An 18,880-nucleotide genomic window follows, 5' to 3' on the forward strand; every position below is an offset into this window, starting at 1 on the left:
TTTAAAGATGACACTGTCAGCCTTGTAGCCAGGAATCCCCACATTGCTTCTGCAGTGACCTGAAGCAAATACACAAAAAAGCCCAAGAGCTGTTACAGTAATTCCAGTGTAAAAGGGGATTCAGTCCAGCACTTAGGTACCTGGAAACCTCCTCTAGTAAAGCCTGCTGATCTCTAAAACACAGATGAAATTAGCATTCAATAAAACTTTTCAAAATAATTTGTTAATGGATTCCCAGGATGCTTGTACTGCACCTGCAACTCCTGAGCTAGTATGGTACTAGGAACCATTCACAAGTCCAAGAGAAATTAAGTTATAAAAGTTTAATTCTGAATTCTGAGGTTACAAGTGGAAATATTTTTCAACCATTGCAAAACAAACTTTTAGATTAATATATTAATATTTTGGGTTTTTTAAAAATTATTTTTAAGATTAGCTATGCTTGCTGTTTCAAAGGTAGTTTTGTAGTGTGAGTCACTAACACAAAAGTTTTGCTCTCAAATCCAAAGGTTGCTCTTAGAAATTATGCTGCAATTCTGAAAACAGAATTAGTCTATTCCTATTTTAACTATTCCATTAAAGTAATCAACTGTTTTCCATTTCTGTCCCCTTGGTCCTCATATTTCTTGATTCACACATTACTGCAATAAAAACACACAGTTGTACATTTAAGATTTGTTAGCACTGAACAAAGGTAAGTTCTTATGTCAGCATGCTCCAAGAGATATTTTTTAAGGGGTTTCATGGCAGGAATTATTTTTTTCTTCTATTTTCTTTTTTGAAAAAACTCAGTAATGAGTTTCTGAACTACAGCATCACTTTCCAGACCACCGAAAGGAATGTTATTTTTGGCACAATGTAACATCTTGCTCCTAGTGGGAATAGAGAACAGTTTTCATAACTCAGTATTAATTTAATACTGTAACACAAGTATTGGTAACTATGTATTTAATTATTAACCTTTTTATTAACTATGTAATTTCCCTTAACTGTATGTGAAAAGGTCCATAGTCAGTTTAATAGAAAAAATAACTCTGGAGAAAGCTTTTAACATCTTACTCCTGTGTCCAGTACAGGCTTTCTCTTCACTCCACATCCACCTGCAGTTAAGGATTCAGTGTTACTGAATATTTATCTTTCATTTTATTATAGCATGATTTTTCCTGATAGAATTTCTGTTTCACCAGTGTTCTCCACACGTAGTGATATGCTATATATTCTATATATATATATATATAGCTTTTTTTAAAAAACAGGTAATATAAGAGGTTGTACATAATTATTTTCATCTGGTCTCAAAAAGAATAATTTTGTGTACAGAAACTAGAAAATAAACCCAGCACAAACTAGATGTACCAAGTAGTACATATTAAAATAATTACCACAGTAATTGAAAATTCCTGATCTTAGTCCTACCCTAATCAGTTAAGCAGAGGCTATTCCACAGCCTCTGGGATTTCTCTGTTGTCCACAATAAGGGTATGAATAATTCCTTCCTTTCGTTTCCCACTACTGACAGCCTTAATGCAACAGCTGTGGTCAGCAACAGTGAAGTGAGTTTCAGTCCCATCTTCCACAAATTCACCCTGGGAGAGACAAGAATAAAAACAGACAGTTGATATTTTAATAAATGAAAAGCTCGAATGCATCAATGTCAAGATCACTTGCACTTGCCACAGTTACAGCAGCTTTAGGTACCTGTGGCAAGGACTGCCTGAAAGCTGAATAAAGCTGCTGAATCTCAGGCAGGGCTCTGTCAATGTGCCCAGTTAAAGATTGGTGGGTATCAGCTGACAATGAAAATGTCACACAATCAGAAATGGTAAGGTTGGAGTTTGTGAATCAATACTAGTGATTCATGTCAGTAAACAAAACCAGAAAAGGCAGCACCCTGCCAAGTTGTGCTGCACAGCCAGTAGGTGCCACACAAACCTGTGCTCAAGTGGCAGTGAAAGGTGAAGTGTTCAGGATGCCTTCTACAGCAGAGCCCTGACTCAAGTACAACTGTTGTGTATCTTGGATACACATCTCCTGCTGCATTTCTGGAATTTCCTGTTACAGATTTTCCCAGGCATGGCTGTGTTTTTGTCATGATGTTTGTGACAGCAGAACTAATGGGTGCTGCTCCAATGGAAGCACAGTTTGGCACTAAACCTGCACTCACAGCTTGCAAGGACACCTCAGAGTGCTTTCAGTACGTTGTAGAAAAGGCTGAGCCATCAGGAGCAGAAGCCCTGATTTACTGGAAGATGAGGCTTCTTCCACTGATTACTAAGCAAACATTTGGTGAATCTTTTCATCCTGCTCTCAGGTATAGCAGAACTGTTGATTTTACCATTTGTACTCATCCAGGGGCTTCCTTGTGGCAGCTGTAAAAGCTTTGACACCTCCTGGTGAGAAAGCACATCCTTCAAGGATGGGGAAGCCTACCTGGTGTGCATATTGAAAATCATCAAAGAACAGAAAGACACCAAACAGATTAAACTACCTAGCTGTCAGCCTGCTCTGAAAATTAATGCAGATGTGATCAAGTTAAAGATTTGACTTGTTGCAATGAGGCTCTTAAGCCCTAAGTATTAGGAGCACCTCAAAATGGCAAAAAGCATCAGTCATAACAGACTACATGTGTTCAACTTTCAGTGACAACTATCACAAGCAGGTTTGGATGCAGTGGCTCTACACTCTGCATCAAACTCAAATCCTTCCCAATCACCAGAAAGTTTTCTCCCTAAAAACCCTGCACAACTGACTCTAATTTCTTTTGTTTGTCTGAAAAGGCTAAAGAAAAGCATCATTTATCCTTAACCTGCAGATGTTTGACATATGAACTGAAATACTGCCCATTATAAAATTCAGTTAAGGTCATTTGGAACAGACCAGGAGCATCCTGGCTGCCTTGGCCTCTTAGGTAAAGGGAGGTAGTGTGCCCCTCTGGGATTTATTCTGCCAAACTTTGCTTATCTATCCATAGCCTGGAAGAGCCTTTGTTAAGGATCACATACCGCTGTTTCCATTTTTTGACCGTTGCACCACACATCCATAGTGTCCTTTTCTGTGAAGGAAAAGAAAAACAAGGTTGAAAGAGCAAGGTAATTATTTTTGGCCCTACCAACAAGGATCTAGGAATTTTAAAAATCTACTGTTGAATTTTACTTTCAATTCCCAAAAGAAGTTCCTAAGTAGCTGTAATACCTGAGCTACAGGGCTTGCTCTCACACTGCCTAGAGAAGAGGCTCTGTCATCAACTTTTGCTTAGAAGATACATTTTTACCCCTCCCTAGCCCTGGCTATTAACACTGTGTTCTTTTGAATAGTGCCAGAGGTACTCTGACAGTCTTAAACTGAAAAAATTTACAAGACAGAAAAATGAAGTAATTTCTGCTAATTATTTGAGTGCTGGTTGTTCAATAAAGCTCTCTTTTTTCCAGGTAAAATTAATTCAAAAGCAGCATTATTTAACATCCATCAAACTGTATGTATTCTTAATATTTTGAAAGCACCAAGTACCACTTTAAATATCAATCTTAGGGGTTTTTTGAACTTGAAGCAGAATATTCTTTTACTTCTCCCAGCACATCCTTTGCTGTAGAATTCCCTTTACTGACACTGTCACTGACACAACATCAGCACAGAGCTGAACCCTGCTTGTCTTTCCAGTAAGGATAGTGAGATTAAAATTCCATGAAGACTTAACTGTTTCTGTCTAAAACTGTCTTTCTTCATTGCTCCCCTTCATCTTAGGGCAGTTCATTTTGTGCTGAGGTTTAAGAAGAAATCATAGTCTGAGATCTCTTGTCTCCAGCTCTAACCATCAGCAATGCCCAAGGGGAAGTTTTCCCACTGGATGCCACAGACAAATTCCTCACGGGATCCTTCCTCCCACCTGCTTGTAATGTAACTGGGAAAGGGAGGGCAGAAGAGAAGCAATGTATTGCCTTACTATTAACAAAGTGAAAGAACATCATTGGAAAGTTTTAGTTTAAGTTTGTAGATAAGAAGTGATGCAGAAAAAAGGATGCTCATCAATCTATCAAAAGTATGGAATAACATTGTTGCACTTCAGATAAAGACTTCTTGAGCATGGCTGATGATTTTTGGAAGGAAAGCCTGGTTACCTGCTGAACAAATTCAGACCCACGTGAGGTTTGATCACAATGCAGGTAAAGTTTCTGTAGCAGGCTGCACCTGGAGAACTGCCTGGCCAGGGCAGCTCTATGGAGGCAGCAGCAGTAATGCCTCCCAACTCCCCCCCACCCAAATCTAGACCATGCTCCTGCAGACTCACACATGTGTAACAAGAGCATTGCTTTTCAGACTGTCTTTGGCATCTCACTCCAAACTTCCACATCCCCCAGGATTTTATACAGCATCAGAGCTACATCACAACTGTGCTTTCTCTTAGTTACCAGTTTTTAAATGCACACAATTTATTCAAAGGCAGCAACATGTAGTCACTCAATGCTTACTTACCTAGGACAATTCTATAGTCTGTACCTGCCAAGTTCAATATCCAAGTATTGGTTGTTTTTAACCTGTTCTCTATATACTGCTTGAGACTCTTTCCATTGATCTCCAAGGTATATTCATATGCAAAGCCACTGACTGCATCAATGTTAATAGCAGCTTTAGTTTTAGTAGCTCCAACAGTGAATGTTTCTTTACCCACTAATTTAAACATCCATTCTCTTCTTATTTCTTCCTGTAGAAAAAAAACCAAAGAGGGTATTAATTGAAAAACCTGAGTGCATGTTTTAATATTAAAAAATTGAACTGGAACTCAGGAGACAGCTCAGTACTGAACTACTACTTGGGAATGAATGCATACATAGTGCTTTGTATGCACAGAGTGCCTCTGCCCAAGGACAGCAAAGCACTTCATGAATACTCACACCTTAACTGGAACTGAAAAAAAGAATGATGCATTTTATTAAACTAGGTAATTAACTGAATGTACCTCACTTGCATTATTAGTCTTTTGTTTGTTGTGATGTGTGTTGCAAGGAAGTGCATTTATATAATCTGTAGCACAGTGAATTTTGAGCACATAGCAATTTCACCTTTCCATCAACATAGACAACACGCTTTCCTGAAGTGGTCCCATGTTCAAATTCAATCTTATGAACACCATCACTTAAAGCTACTTCCCAAACAGCCACCAAATCTGTCATCTTCTCTAGGTGGCTGTACCGAGACCTAAGGAGAAACCAACAAAGCAAATTAATAGTCATTGAAAGTTCAAGTCCCAATGTCTGCAGTTCAAAGCTTTACTGCTTCTTCTGCTTTTGTATTTGCACTTTTTGCAAATACAAAATGAGACTTGAAAGAATAAGCTTACAGAACTGCTTATATTTTCATGTTTTTCAGACATTCAGATATGACAAAACATCACAAAATATAAAGAGTTAAACAGACTCATTTTGACAAACAGTACAAAGACACAGCTACCCACCTAACCTCTAAAACTCCAAATTCAGGTGACAATAGGTAACAAAATTTCATTTAGTTTTAAGATACTCCTGGACAGTTCAGCTATTTCTTAGTAGGCATTAAAATACATTATTTTATTGGTCTCAAAGAAAGTGTTTCAGCTTTTTAGACTTGAAAAAATAGTATGACCAGTTTAGCTATTTGCTGTGTTAACAGATTTGTCTCTAATCTCATAAACACTACCTACATCATTTGGATATGCAACTCTGCACACACAGACACAGGGGAATGGATCTGGTAAGATATCCTTTTATTCAAGTAATTTTTAAAGTTTAGATACAGTCATAAGTGACCACTGGAACTGTGGATATCTTTCCAAATCTGCTCGTATCACAGTTCTGATTTTTTACCTTATTTCATCGTCACAGACAGTAATCTCCTCACCGGATGCCATAGAAGCCAAAAGAGCTTTTAATCCAATTAGCAGCAAGAAAAAATAGAAAAGCAGAATAGTAGGAGGGAAGCGCTGAAGTCTAAAGTTTCATAATTTTCTCCAGCTAAGATAAAGGACATTTAGCATCATTAACTAACATGCAGTGCTGTCATATATATGATAAAATAAAAACACTTAAAATACAACCATCTTTCTCTAAGACAGAAAGGCAAATATTTCAAAAAATATTGTATTTTACAAAACCAAATAAGTGCTAGTAAAGTTTGTCCTACCTTTACTATCTCCTTATAACTTTGTCAGTTACTGGATGGAAAAATGGGCTGCCACAGTTTAGAAATTAAGTTTGACCAAAGCAGGAACCCAGTCCAGAGCTGCCCATCTCAGTCCCAGACCATAATGAATATGGGACTGGAAATAGCACAGGCAGTGATTTCACCTCCTCCTTCTTCTAAACCACTGTAGCAGCTTTCAACAAGCACATTAGTAAATTTGACCTGGCAATTCAGTCACAAAATCTATGTGAGCCACAAGGAACTAATTTCTTACTTAAGTGGATTTTAGACCGCGACTGTGTTTTACAACCACCGCTTTTTAGTGTATTATTTTCACTCATTAATTTCATCATGATCGGTCATGTTTGTACCTATCAATAAACAAACGTGCTAATAATAAACGTGCTAATAAATGAGGAGGTTGTTTTGGCCGCTCCTGAAGTTTCTGGTTCTTGCAAAGGCGGAATCCCTGGGCACACGGTGGGAGTCAGGCGGGGAACATTTCCCTCCTCGGCTCCGGGGAGCAGGCTCGGCACAGACCGGCTCGGCACAAGGGGCGGCCTCGGGAGGTGCCCGAAGCGGGTCCCGGACAGCCCAGAGACCTCATCGCCCGGGCAGGCCGCAATCCTGCGGTGTGCGCTTTAGGCATCATTTAGGATCAATGCTGAAAGGGTTAGGAAGCATCCCAGACCACACAAATTCCTTTTTTATTTTTTCCCCTCAAATCATGGTAATGAAGCGATACACGTTTATTTTGCACCAAGGCCGAGCGCAGACTCTAGCCGGGGGTGTTTGCTGAGGCCAGCGATCCCTCCGCATCCCAAGGGAGAGCCGGGCGCTCTCCATGAGGGAGCGGGCGCGGCGCCTGCTCCGAAGGAGGGACACACAGCACGGCTGCACAACCGCCTCTATTCACCGACCAGCTCGGCAGCCCGAGGCGGTGTTTATCCATTACACGAAAGGCTCGTTCCGAAAACTAGGCTGGGATTACGGCTTCCAGACCATCCATCTAATCCCGGCAGCGCTCATCGCGGGGTGGCATACCGGGAAATGCACGAGCTCCGAAGCTGGCAGATCTGCCCCCACCGTTACCGCCAGCAACGAGCTTTCTCCATTTCTTCCTGTCTTTATTTTTTGTTTTTATTAGCCCCGCGCCCGCCGCAGCTCCCGCCGTGCCCCCGCTCCTACCTCCGCCCGGTCTCCTCCCCTCGCCTCCCGCGCCGCAAAATGGCGGCGCCCGCGCAGCGCCGCCCCGCGGCCCCCCCGCCCGCCGCTCCCGCCGCTCCGCTCCCGCCCGAGCAGCTCCGCGGCCTGAGGAGCGGCCCTTCTCCTGCCCTGCGGCCCTCGCCATGACCGAGGTACTCTGCTGGCCCCGGGTGTCGCTGCTGGGTGGTTGGAGCGGGACAGAGCGCCATGGAGCAGTCCGTGAACCGCCAGAGCCGCCGCCGCCTCCCTGAGGGCTCCGCTCGCGGCGGGGCCGCTGCGCCCCGGGTGCGTTGGAGGGAGCCGAGGGCCGGTGGTTTGGGGTTCCCAAAGAGGAGAATTTAACTCATTGCGCGTATTCTGCTTTCAGTAGGGATCAGGGAAACTGAGCATTCTGTGTGGTATTAAGTACGCTTTTCCCCAATGTGCTTTGCAGATCCTATTGGAGTTTCTCACAAGCCCTCCTGTAGTGGCCTCTTGGGGGGTTTGGGGTTGGTTTGCTTTAATTTGGGGGCATTTGGTACCTTCTGCTGCACAGCTCATGTGAAGAACTCAGGTTTCTGCCTCATTTTCCCTTTCTCCCAATGCAGCAGGAGAAGGCAGAGTGGGAAAACCTAAACAGGATATTAATGCGTCATGGGTTGAAACCTGTGAGTCTTGCTGCCCCCCAAAGCTGCAGAGATACATCAGGTAATGTACGTCAGGAAATGTAATTTTTGTATTCGGAAATAGTAACCGTAAGTTCATAAGGCATCCCCAAAGCTGTGACTTCCTAGTGGCAGCAAACAGGTGATCTTCTTCGGCTGTTCAAACCCTTTCATTGTGACTTTGCTTATGTTTTGTGTCTTCAGATATGATTGTCCTAGACCATGAGTCTTCTCAAGGAATCAGACTTGCGTTAAAAACGCTGGTGGAAGACATTGAGCGACAGCAGAAGGTGATGCAGGGACTTATGGAGGCAAATCGATGTCTTAGGTAAGACGGTGGAAGGAATTTACCTGCAGAGTACAAGTATTATCAGTATTGGTGTATTGCATCTCTGGCCTGGTGGAGATCTTATCTCACCAGAGGCCTAAGACCTTTTTCCTGAGGTTATTGTTCAATATGCAGCAATGTTGTCTCAGTTCCTTTCAAGCTCTTCTGTTGTTTCATCTGCTGCTTCTTCTCATATGAGTGTATTTCCCATACCACGCCCATGCTGCCAGAGGATGTTATCCAAGGTCAGCACATAATGTCAGGTGTCTATAGTGAAATGAGTTTAAGTTAAAAGCAAGGATTCATTTCTTTTTTCAGAGATGTGGTACGACTGGAACAAGGTCGGGCATCTCGGCAAGAGCAACGGGCTAATGATTTGGAAAATTTGGTGAAAAACATTAAGGCCAAAATTTGTCAGCTGGAAGATGAAACAATAGCTAAAGCATGCCAGCAACAGAGCCAAGTCAAGGAACTTCAAAAAGAGCAACAGGCTTCACGGGTAATTCAAATAGTGCTGCCTGAGGATTCAAACTTTTGACTTGTGAAAAGTGTCAAAATATTTATGTTAATCTAAATAAACATGAATCTTGGGTCGTAGGGTTAGTACACTGTTTATAGCTAAGTATTTTCAAACTATGCAGAATTTTCTAGAAATAATATAGAAAAATGTCTGTATCCCTCTTCCACTGTCTCTTCAGCACAGCTAAAACCCAAGTGCTCATTTTCCTTGGTTCCAAGGACTGTACTGTACCTGGGCTTGTGCAGGACAGTCAGCTGGTGGGTCAGAGCAGTTCAGTAATGCTCCCATTGCCTGTTCACAGGTGAAATACCAACAGCAGCAGGAAAAGCTGCAAGAACAGCAAGAGATCATTGCCCACTTGCAGAAGGAGCTGAGCAGAGTTGGGAGGGAGGAGCAGCAGCGAGCAGACACTCAAAAGAAAATGTTTTGTCAGTTTTGCAAGAGAGCTCCCAAGTCTGTCCTGGATCAGCAGTAAGTGATTCTCTTCTGCTGAATCCCTGCAACATTAAATGAAGAAACAGATTTTAATGTAATGCTTCTTGCTATTTATATGGGGAAAAAAAGTAACCTGGAGACTTTAGGAGTCCAAGATGAAATATGAATTTCTTGTGAAGGTACCTCAGTGCAGTGATATTTTTCTTCTGTGAAACTGTAAGCCACATAAATACATGGCAGAAATTAAAAAATTGCCACCCACTGCCCACACTAGATGTCAGCAAAGGGAAGGGAATGATTCACTCTGCTCTGTAGCTGCAGTGTCAGCTGGGATGATCTCATCCTGGGATTCTAACATTTAAAAATGTAAGTTAAAAATAAACAAACCCCCCAGCAAACACCATCCTTAGCCCCCCTAAAAAGAGCCTTTCCAATTTTGGGAAGTGATGTTTGCAACACTGCAGGCTTGCTTGTAAGCTTCCCAGTGCTTTTGGGTAAGTTCCCAAAGTGTCACAAGGCTGTGTCTCTTGCTAGGAGGATTTCCATAGCTCTGCTACAATCAGGCATTTGCCCATTCCTAGGCCTCAGGTAGCCATTGCTTTATTGTGCTGATAAAAATTCAGCTCTCTAGGCCTGGCCAGCAGTGTTTACCTGGGAAGCTTTTAAGAGAGATTGTGTGTGCTCAGCCCTTTCCTTGAGCCCTCACCATGTCAGAGGAAGGATCACTGAATTTGGTTTCCTGTCCTCCCTCCTCTGTCTCTCCAAACCAGACAATCTCAGAGTGCTCAAGACACTTGATTTTGACTGTGCCTCTCTGTTAATCTTGCTGGGCAACCACAAGCATAAGATGAGGAGGCTGGTGGGCAGATTTAACTTTTTTCTCCTCTTGAATATTTTGCTGTTTCTAAACTAGCACAGTTTCAATATGTCTACTTTTCCATGTCTGGTATGAGAGAAACTCCACAGTTTGCAGCAGCCACTTCCAAAGTGCAGTGCAGCTGTGTGAGCTGACCCGTTCCTCTGGGTTGGTCACAGGATGAGTTTTGTGAGAATATCTGAAATTCAAAATGAATTTTTCCTTTCTTCAGGTACCTTTGTCTAATTGACTATTATGAATCTCAAATTAGTCAGATTAAAAAGGAGCTGAGGTAGGTCTCATTGAATGCCCTGTGGTTCTACTGTTCAAAATTATTTTAGCCCTTACTGTTCTTAAATCTTATAGTGGTAAATATTCTATGCTCCAGGTATCACTAGCATGTAAGAAATAGCAAAGGCTTATAATAGTGATGGAAATTTAGATTTTTCCAGAGAATAACTGGCAGTCAGGCTAAGCAGCTTCTCAGTCAGGCGGCCAGGACAGTTAGGAGGCTTGGGGTATTCAGATACTTGAACTATAAGTCTTTCTTTCTTGCTTTCTTTCTTTTTCTTCCTCTTTCTCTTTTACCATGGTTCACAGGCAGAATTACTGCATTAGCTGTGCTCAGTTGATTGATCTCCCAAAACTAAAGGTTTTCAGCTCTCTCCCAGTGCCTGCATGGCACAAAGCAACAAACAGATACCTGAGACATTCCTATAGCTTGAGATTACTGTTGACAAAACTGAAATGGGATTTGCTTGTACTGGAGTTTCTGCTGTGGATAAATGCATTTCATTAGCACATGAAACAGCTTTCCCAGAAATTAGAGCAGGAATCTTAGGGCAGAATACCTATCCTATTTACTTGGTAGTTTATGGAAACATTATCATCATACATAACTGCTAACTAAACCAACTTAAATTTTTGAGCTAAATGAACTGCACTAAGCTGAACCAATTTATTTTTTCCCAATAGGCAATATAAAAAAGATGAAGATGAGATGCAGAGAGAAGTAAAAACCAAGGAAGAGTTCTTAAATCTAGATGCTACTCCTAATTACAAAGCACTGCTCATGGTATGGAACTGCCAAGAATAAGTCAGTGCAGATCTCTCAATGGTAACCCTTCAAGAGCCACACAGAAACATAAACATGTTTGTTTTCTGTCTCTTGTTCTTGTCATGTCTTCTGAGCTTGTAACCTCTATGGGCAGAGTCCCTGTCCTTGTGCAAAGATTCAGCAAAATGTTTTGAGTCTGCTGAGAATTGCATAGACCTCCTTTGGTCACAGGGCTCCACCTGGGGTCTGATGCACCAGGCTCTTGGCTCCATCATCTGACTCCTCATCCATGCTGCTTTGCTGTCCAGGCAACTGGGAACCCTTCTTAACATGCACACACTTTAAATTGTTGAAGCTTGTTCATTATGAAATGAGGGCAATAAAAGCAATAACCCAGTCTCTGTTGCAGTCTTTCCAGAAGCAGCTTACTGAAACAAAAGCCAAGAATGAACAGCTTTTGCTTGAAAATATAAATTTCAAGAAAAACTTGGAAATAAGGTGAGAAAGGATAAGTGTCATTCTTTGCAAGGCCATTTCAGTAGACTTTGCTTTACAAGCACCAGCAATTGTGAAAGTCAAGTGTGAAATCTGTGATCAAAGAAATGAGATATGGCAGCAACAGCCACACTGCTCTCCCTACACTGTTAATAACAGCTGCTACTGGTTAGTTTGCTCTTTATTGCTGTTGTCATGTAGAAATATAGCAGAATTTAATTTCCAGAATGATTTTTTGGCACTGGCAAAGCTTTTTTACCTTTTTGCTTGGATGAATTTTATAGATACCTTCCAATGCAAGACATATAACATGGTACTTTTTCTGTCTAGCAGGCCAACTGCACAGGAATTAAAATTTTACAAGCACCAAGTGAAGAAACTACAGAAAGCTTTAAAGAAAACTACCCAGTAAGTATATTCTTTCAGGGACTTTCATGAATCCTCTGGATTTCTGAAGGCAAGGTTACTCTGCAGCCTGTGATGTAGAGAGTAGCTTATATAGCATGTGCCTTATCAGCATTCTTTGGTTATGAGCAGCAAGTGCTGCTGGACCTCAGCAGCCCTCTATTTCTGAAATGATAGCAGGGTCTCCAAATGGAGGTTTTTTATTTCATTTTGTCTTTCTGGATTTGATTTGAGTTCTTTTGCTGGCAATATGTACAGGGCCATCTCTGGTGTTTGCTGCTTCCATAAGCTGTAAAGGAAGTTATTGGTTTCATGATGAATTATAAATGGGAAAGTGTGAGTTGGCAAAATGTTGCAGCTACTGAAGTTATGTCCAGATTATTCTTAGAACTTGACTGTTTTTTTTCTGAAATATTGCTAAGAAAATACATGGAAGATATAAAAGTTCTAGTACTAATGAAGTGTTTTTAACTGTAATTTCACTTAGTCATTTGTCCTTGTGTATACTGAATGCTAAATATTGTATAGACTGAAAAAGACATCACTTAAAAATAAATAGACATGTTGTGTATATTTAAATGGTCTATTCTCTTGTGCATTAAGTATCATTTAGATGAAAAGTGAGATTTGAAGTAATAAGCCAGGAAAGATGTTCCAGCAGAAGCAGATAACAACTGAGCTTGGAATTTGAGCCTTTAGAGTAAAATTCTGGATTTTAGGTCTTCAGCCATAGTAGAACTCTGGTAACAGAAAACCTGGTGGTGTCCCTTCTAAATCAGCAAGCAGTCTGGCATAGCCTCAGCCTGGAGACTTGAGATAAATTATTGATATTTGCATTGAGTATTGTGTTGTCATTCTGTGTTACTTGGGTCTGATGGAATTTTATTGCCCAGCATCATAACATGGATATTTACTTTGTGTGTTTCAGTGATACACACCTGGTTCTTCCACCAAGGTTAAAGGTAGCATCTCCTGCTAAGGCTGCTTGTGTGACCCACTGTGTTGTATTTTTGTGCAGATTTTCAGGGAGTAGGACTGGAGAAAAAAAAGAAGAAAACAAAGACTCTGGGAGAGTTGCCACTGTGGATCAGCTGCAGGCAGCTTGCCAGCAATACTTGCAGGTACCCAAATTGTATCTGTTCTGCATGTTTCTAGCACTGCTACAATGAAATGTTTTACATGTTCTGTTTAGCTGTGTTGACTGGGGTGTGCTGGTCTGAGGCTAAGAATGCCTATCAAATCCTCTGTGTAAGATGAGTCATTTTTGGATTTGGCAGTCAGTGTAGGCTGGTTCTTGTTCTGTTGGAGTGTAAACTACCTGAAATCACAGCAAGGCAGCAGACACTAGGCTGGTAAATATGATTTAGCTGAAGTCTGTTCAGAACAGGGGTTCAAGATCTTGGGTGATAGTGGCCTTTATTTTTCTTCTAATTAAAAAGCCTAAATATAATAAAACTTAGCAAACTGTGAACTGTGGAATTTACAATGCCTTGAGTGGATAAATGTTAAGTATACCTCAAAGGGAAGTATATACTTACATTACTTTTACATATCTTCTAGCTGGTATATGTTGAAATCTCTGAGTCTATTGCATGTTGAGTGCATGTGTAAAATCAGTCAATAGTAATATTGGAGCTGTTTATGACTTAATTTTAGACAATCATGACTGTGATAAAGAGGGATTTCATTCCAAAACATCATACATATTTGAGCAATAACATTTGTAATTTGTTCTTGAAGGTTTTGTCCCATATTGATTCTATTTTGCAAAGCCCAAGAGCTCCTCCGTTAATATTCCGGCCCAGCAAAGGACCAGTGAAAAATGACAATAAAGAGAATGGACAGGCATGTGGATTTGAGCATCTTCCACTCACTGTAGAAATGTGGGCAGATCAACTCATAGCCCTAAAGGTAACAACACATTGTTGTACTCTGTTTCTTGGTTTCCTTTCATCTGCTCTCCTCTCCTCCATCCCTCCCTATATGTTGTTGTGGGGTTTTTTACATGTAGCTTTTGTTATTTTCTGACCTGGTGTTAAATTTTACAAGTAATCTGTTGTCCATGTGAAATATGTACCAGAGATACTTCTCTGTGTAAATCTTTTATTTCATTTCATTAACTGAGTCCCTGAGAGGAAACTTAAGCTTTAGAGTCTGGACTTCACACATTGATGATGGTGCATTCTCTTCCTTCCTTTTGTCTGACCAGTGACTTTTTGATCCAAATACAAGTGAAATAGTTTTGTTTAAAGCCAAACTCTTTGTGACCAATACTTCCTATTTCACTGAAACTGTAATACATAGCAAATACAATATTTTTTACTCTGTTCTTTTCAAATCAAAGAATGTCAGCAAGATACTATCCTTTAATTAATGAAAACTAAAATCTTTACCTCTCCAGTACTGGAATGTTTTCTGCGTATAAGAAACAGAAAAGCATCTGTTTCTATACTAAAAACAACTTTAAGCAGTTTGCAAAATAAGTTGGCTCTCCTCCTTTCTTAAGGATTTGCATAGGTCCTTGAGAAAACTATCTCTGGAATTGCTGCCTTGGAACACTAAAAATCCACAGGATAACAGAGAATCCATACGAGTTGAAGACCTTCAGTTGATAGTAGATGCAATTTTGGAAGAATTAGAACATAAGGAAAAGGTAATTCTTATCAGAGATTTATAATCACAAGTTACTGTGGAGTTCTTAAATGCATTCTTCACACAGTGATTAGATTGGTGCATTTGAAAGCCTTGCAGCATTTAAGAAATACCTGTTTGAAGACATCCAGTAGTCAAAGACTCTTTTAACATAATGGATAAATTCACCTTGGGGAAGATTGCTTTAATCAAAGGCACTTGACCAGCAGTGAATTTGCATTGCCCTGTAGTCTCAGCAATTATCCTGTTCTGTCTCTCAGGGCTGAGAATACATAAATACTTCTCTTAGCAACAGAGAAGGAAGCTTTCAAAAGAATATTTGGAGTTTGGTGTATGCTTGTGCCTGAAAACTATTGAACTGTGTCTTCAGATTTAAAAAGATTTGAAACATTGAGATTTTGTAAGGGAAGTTACACCTGTTCTTCAGACTGGTTTTATGAATGTTTCACAGCTTAAAGTACTCTTGCCTCGTTAAGCAGTACCATTGATGAGTTCTTCCTGCTTGCTGCAGACCAGCCAGACACAGTCCTTGCAAACCCTGTCTGCCATAGTGTCCCACTTCCAGAAGCTGTTTGATGTGAATTCTCTGAGTGGTGTTTATCCACGGATGAACGAGGTGTACACAAAGCTGGGGGAAATGACCAATGCCATGAGGAACCTCCAAGAGCTCCTGGAACTAGGTAAAGGCTGACCACCTGCTGATTTTTCACACCATTCCAGAAAAAGGAGACAGGTGAAAAGCTGCCCTCTTCATAGAAAATAATGTTCAGCTGTTGAGAAATGAATTAACTAGGTGTTTCCTTCACTGGGAAGACAAAAAGAGGTTCCTCTCAATTTATAGCTCAAATAGCAAATCCCCAGTATTTGTAAGCCTTTAGCAGTTGCTGAGGAATAACAGGGAGGCAGAAGATGAAAATAACAGGGGAAATAGAATTTTTTTTTTCCACAAAATTTTTTTTTTGGTGAGCTGATTCCATAATTGTTGTTTATTCTTCACTTGAAAGATAACAAATTTAAGGAAGAAAATAACTCTGTCTCAGAGGTAGATTTCTACTCAGTAATTCATTCAACTGTAATTGGGTCCAGTCCTCAAAAAGTTCCATCTTATGCTGCTAAACTTAAAAACCAAAACAAGTTGTTGAATGTCAAAAACTGTCAGTACTCAGAGGTTTAGTTGGTTATTTCCCTTCTGGTGGGAACTTCTGTAGAACTGCAGCTCCTGCTGCTCCTGGGTTAAAAGGTTGGGCTGGGCTGTAGGATGTCCAGCCCCAGAGCCCCTGGGCTGCTGAGCCTCATTCAAGGAGGGAAGCAGTGTTCCTGCCTGCAGCCAGCATGGGAGAGGAGGAAACCTCACCTCCCCCTCATAACTGCAGCTCAGAAGATGCCTTGTCCAAGTTCTTCTGAAATTGAAGGAGAAAAGGACAAGGACGCTGCTACCTTCACTCACAGCACTGCAGACAGGTTAAAATTCAATACCAAAACAAGTTCTGGGTGTTAACAAAAAACATCCTCCTCCAAACATTTCCATGTTTGTTAAGCAGGTTCCTTATTGGCCTAGCCCCTACAGTGTGTCTGTTGTGTCACAAGAACCTAATTTAATAACCCCCCTCTCTATATATAATTTCAGTTGGCTGATTTCCACTGACATTGTAAGGGTGCACTTTAGTACCCTCTCTGCTGTGAACACACAGCTCTGCCAAGGCTTTTTTAGCCACTAAAGGATTAGTGAGAGAATCCCCACTCCTAGCTAACATTTGTTTATTTCTGACCATTTGTTTATTTCTATTTTCTGTGAATGATGTAATGGAAATGCCTAGATCTATGACAACCAAGTAAAAACTGTGCACCTGCAAAAATTCAACTGTGTCTAAAATACTTTCCTGTCATTACTGTCAAAAGAATCATGAGGTGTTTGTTTTTGCACAGACAGTTCAGCTCCACCCACTGTGGTAGTGAATACTGTTGGGAAACTGTGTGACATCATTAATAAGAATGTGACTGAGCAGGTACAGCAGCTTCTGGGCACCCAAGACATCCACAGGTATGTGGGGCTGTTCCACTGCTGACCATTCTGCAAACATCAAATGTAGTAATTGAGAACCGGCAAAAACTGATGCTGAAAGAAACTTTTATCATTTTATCATTACAAAGTCAGTGAGCTGCCACAGCACAGGTGTTAGTTACTGCTGTCCTGCTTGAAACAAATCTTGTATTCTGTCAAAAAGATGAAGTTGACAGAGGGAAGAATTGAGGCCAGAAGGTTCCAAAACACTCTCTGGTTTGCATGGATAATGTGATCAAACAAGGCTTAATGTGATACATGTTTCATCAGGAGACAAATGTGGCACCTGGGTGGGGAGGAGAAAGTGATGCAAGTCTCAGATGTAACATTGAAGTGTTCCAGTTGCCAAGGCAGGGTTTGCCTCAAGCTGCCTACAAACACTTTAGAAACTGGACAAATCCAGTTCTACATTCAACAGGTAACAGCCACATCTGGGTGGCAGCAGACCCTGAGGGCTGGCATTCAGCATGTGCTTTACAGACAAACTAAAAAGGGAGCAGGCAGCAAGTCTGACACATGCTGAGTTAACAATACTCACTCCCTCAGCCTTTCTGCACTCATTTCTCAGTTTCAGCTGGAGAACAGCTGCTTATAAAGCATTTCTTGCTCTACCTCCAAGGCAGTTATACCAGCCACCCCCAGGCAGTATATTTAGCATACACAGACGAATGTTCCAGGCCCCAGACTACCTGGAGCCATGTGAGGGAGGAAGGAAGGATGTGTATACAGCATTAGTAGTGAAATCAGAGATCCTTGTGACAGCTCCCTTGTTGGCTGCAGGGTTCAGAACTGGAGAACAGAACATTGGTGTCCATGGTTTTATGTACTAAGTAGCAATATTTTCACAAAGTCATGGCACAGAACAACAAAATGGCCAAGAGGATGAACTTGCCATGTCCTTGCACCTCTCACCTGATTGTCTCACTCTCCATTCCAGTATCATCAATAAGCTTGAAGAACATGAGTGCTTCTTTCCACCTTTTCAAGCTCTCATTCAAGATTTGCTGTGTCTTCTAGGTGAGTAATATTTGCAACAATAATTATCTTCATGCCAACACTTCCTCATATAACTCTAAACAGTTAACACATGTTTTCTTTACTCCTGCTGTGCTAAAACAGAAGGAGGATGTGAGGGAGGGTGCTGCCTTTGCCTCACTCTCCTTTCCACCTTTCCTCAGGAAGTGACCAAAACAATTTATTTGCATTTAACATGGGGTTGCATTTACTTAAGCCTATTACTTACAAGCCTAATTGATTTTTTTCCAAAAGCATTAAAAGGTCTGAGGAGTTTATTTAATTCACCATCTGTTTAAGTTAGAATCTTGGTTGAACTCAAGGTGTTCTGGGTTCATAAGCCTAACCCTTTTGCTTTCCATTCTGTTGCAGAGATCAGTAACGTGGATGATATTTTACCTGCAGTGCAAAACCTGAAATGGGGAGCTGGTTATGGGTGACTCTGCTCTTCCTGAGCAAGATTTCTCTTACCTGTGAATGTACCTGCTGGTGCACATGACATTGCAGCTACCTCCTAAGCAACAATTCCAGATTTTTTTTTACTTAAATAAAAATTACTGCATTTTTAATTTTTTATTTAATTCTTGGTCAGTTTAAGAAAAACTTTAACTGCTGTCAACTGGTCTACTCAATTCCAGAGAGAGAACCAATATACTCTGTATCAGTCCAGGAAACTGAACCCAGCTCAACATCCAGCACAAACTCTAACCACTTTTAATATTGCTGACCCAGTAAGTATGAGGTAAAGATGCCCTTACTGCCATAGCCAGCACACTTACACAAATGCTCAATCTTGGTTTCCTTGAGAGCCTATTTTAAAATGTGGTTCACATTTCCAGATCAGTTTGGGATGGGAACATTGTTACTCAGTGAGTATTCTCTGATTATGGACTGAGGCAGACTGGGTTAATGTAATCTAGGCCAAAAATCTTTGAAATTGGCTTCAGGCGATGGTTTGAAGTTACCATCGTTGTATTCCAAAAGTCAGTTTTAGAAAGGATTAGATCAAGTCTCTTATGCAAGACAATTAAAAGTTTATTGTACAGAAACAAG

General features: G+C 40.9%; 2 protein-coding genes across 9 annotated transcripts; one reads left to right on the forward strand and one right to left on the reverse strand.

Moving 5' to 3' along the window:
- Nucleotides 1-308: 308 nt before the first annotated feature.
- Nucleotides 309-7,366, reverse strand: FAIM (Fas apoptotic inhibitory molecule). 3 transcript variants are annotated; one of them, XM_058809598.1, is made up of 6 exons: nt 7,342-7,366; nt 5,838-5,895; nt 5,058-5,193; nt 4,471-4,699; nt 3,003-3,052; nt 309-1,586 (listed from the first exon to the last, which is right to left on the reverse strand). In XM_058809598.1, exons 2-6 carry the CDS (start codon nt 5,879-5,881, stop codon nt 1,437-1,439), a joined length of 609 nt encoding a protein of 202 aa, XP_058665581.1. In that variant the 5' UTR covers nt 5,882-5,895; nt 7,342-7,366; the 3' UTR covers nt 309-1,436. The 3 variants fall into 3 exon arrangements, with proteins under 3 accessions (XP_058665581.1, XP_058665582.1, XP_058665583.1); XM_058809599.1 differs by lacking the exon at nt 5,838-5,895 and having other exon boundaries at nt 7,342-7,355; XM_058809600.1 differs by lacking the exons at nt 5,838-5,895; nt 7,342-7,366 and adding an exon at nt 7,198-7,292.
- Nucleotides 7,325-18,396, forward strand: CEP70 (centrosomal protein 70). 6 transcript variants are annotated; one of them, XM_058809592.1, is made up of 16 exons: nt 7,325-7,511; nt 7,947-8,046; nt 8,208-8,331; nt 8,650-8,830; nt 9,153-9,322; nt 10,375-10,434; nt 11,118-11,217; nt 11,609-11,697; nt 12,025-12,102; nt 13,118-13,220; nt 13,840-14,010; nt 14,606-14,752; nt 15,263-15,431; nt 16,678-16,792; nt 17,751-17,830; nt 18,200-18,396. In XM_058809592.1, the coding sequence occupies exons 1-16, from the start codon at nt 7,503-7,505 to the stop codon at nt 18,265-18,267; spliced, it is 1,764 nt and encodes a 587-aa protein (XP_058665575.1). In that variant the 5' UTR covers nt 7,325-7,502; the 3' UTR covers nt 18,268-18,396. The 6 variants fall into 6 exon arrangements, with proteins under 6 accessions (XP_058665575.1, XP_058665576.1, XP_058665578.1 ...); XM_058809593.1 differs by having other exon boundaries at nt 12,028-12,102; XM_058809595.1 differs by lacking the exon at nt 10,375-10,434.
- The last annotated feature ends 484 nt before the right edge of the window (nt 18,397-18,880 follow it).

Source organism: Ammospiza caudacuta, chromosome 8 (assembly GCF_027887145.1).
Source record: "Ammospiza caudacuta isolate bAmmCau1 chromosome 8, bAmmCau1.pri, whole genome shotgun sequence".
Taxonomy (NCBI): Eukaryota; Metazoa; Chordata; class Aves; order Passeriformes; family Passerellidae; genus Ammospiza; species Ammospiza caudacuta.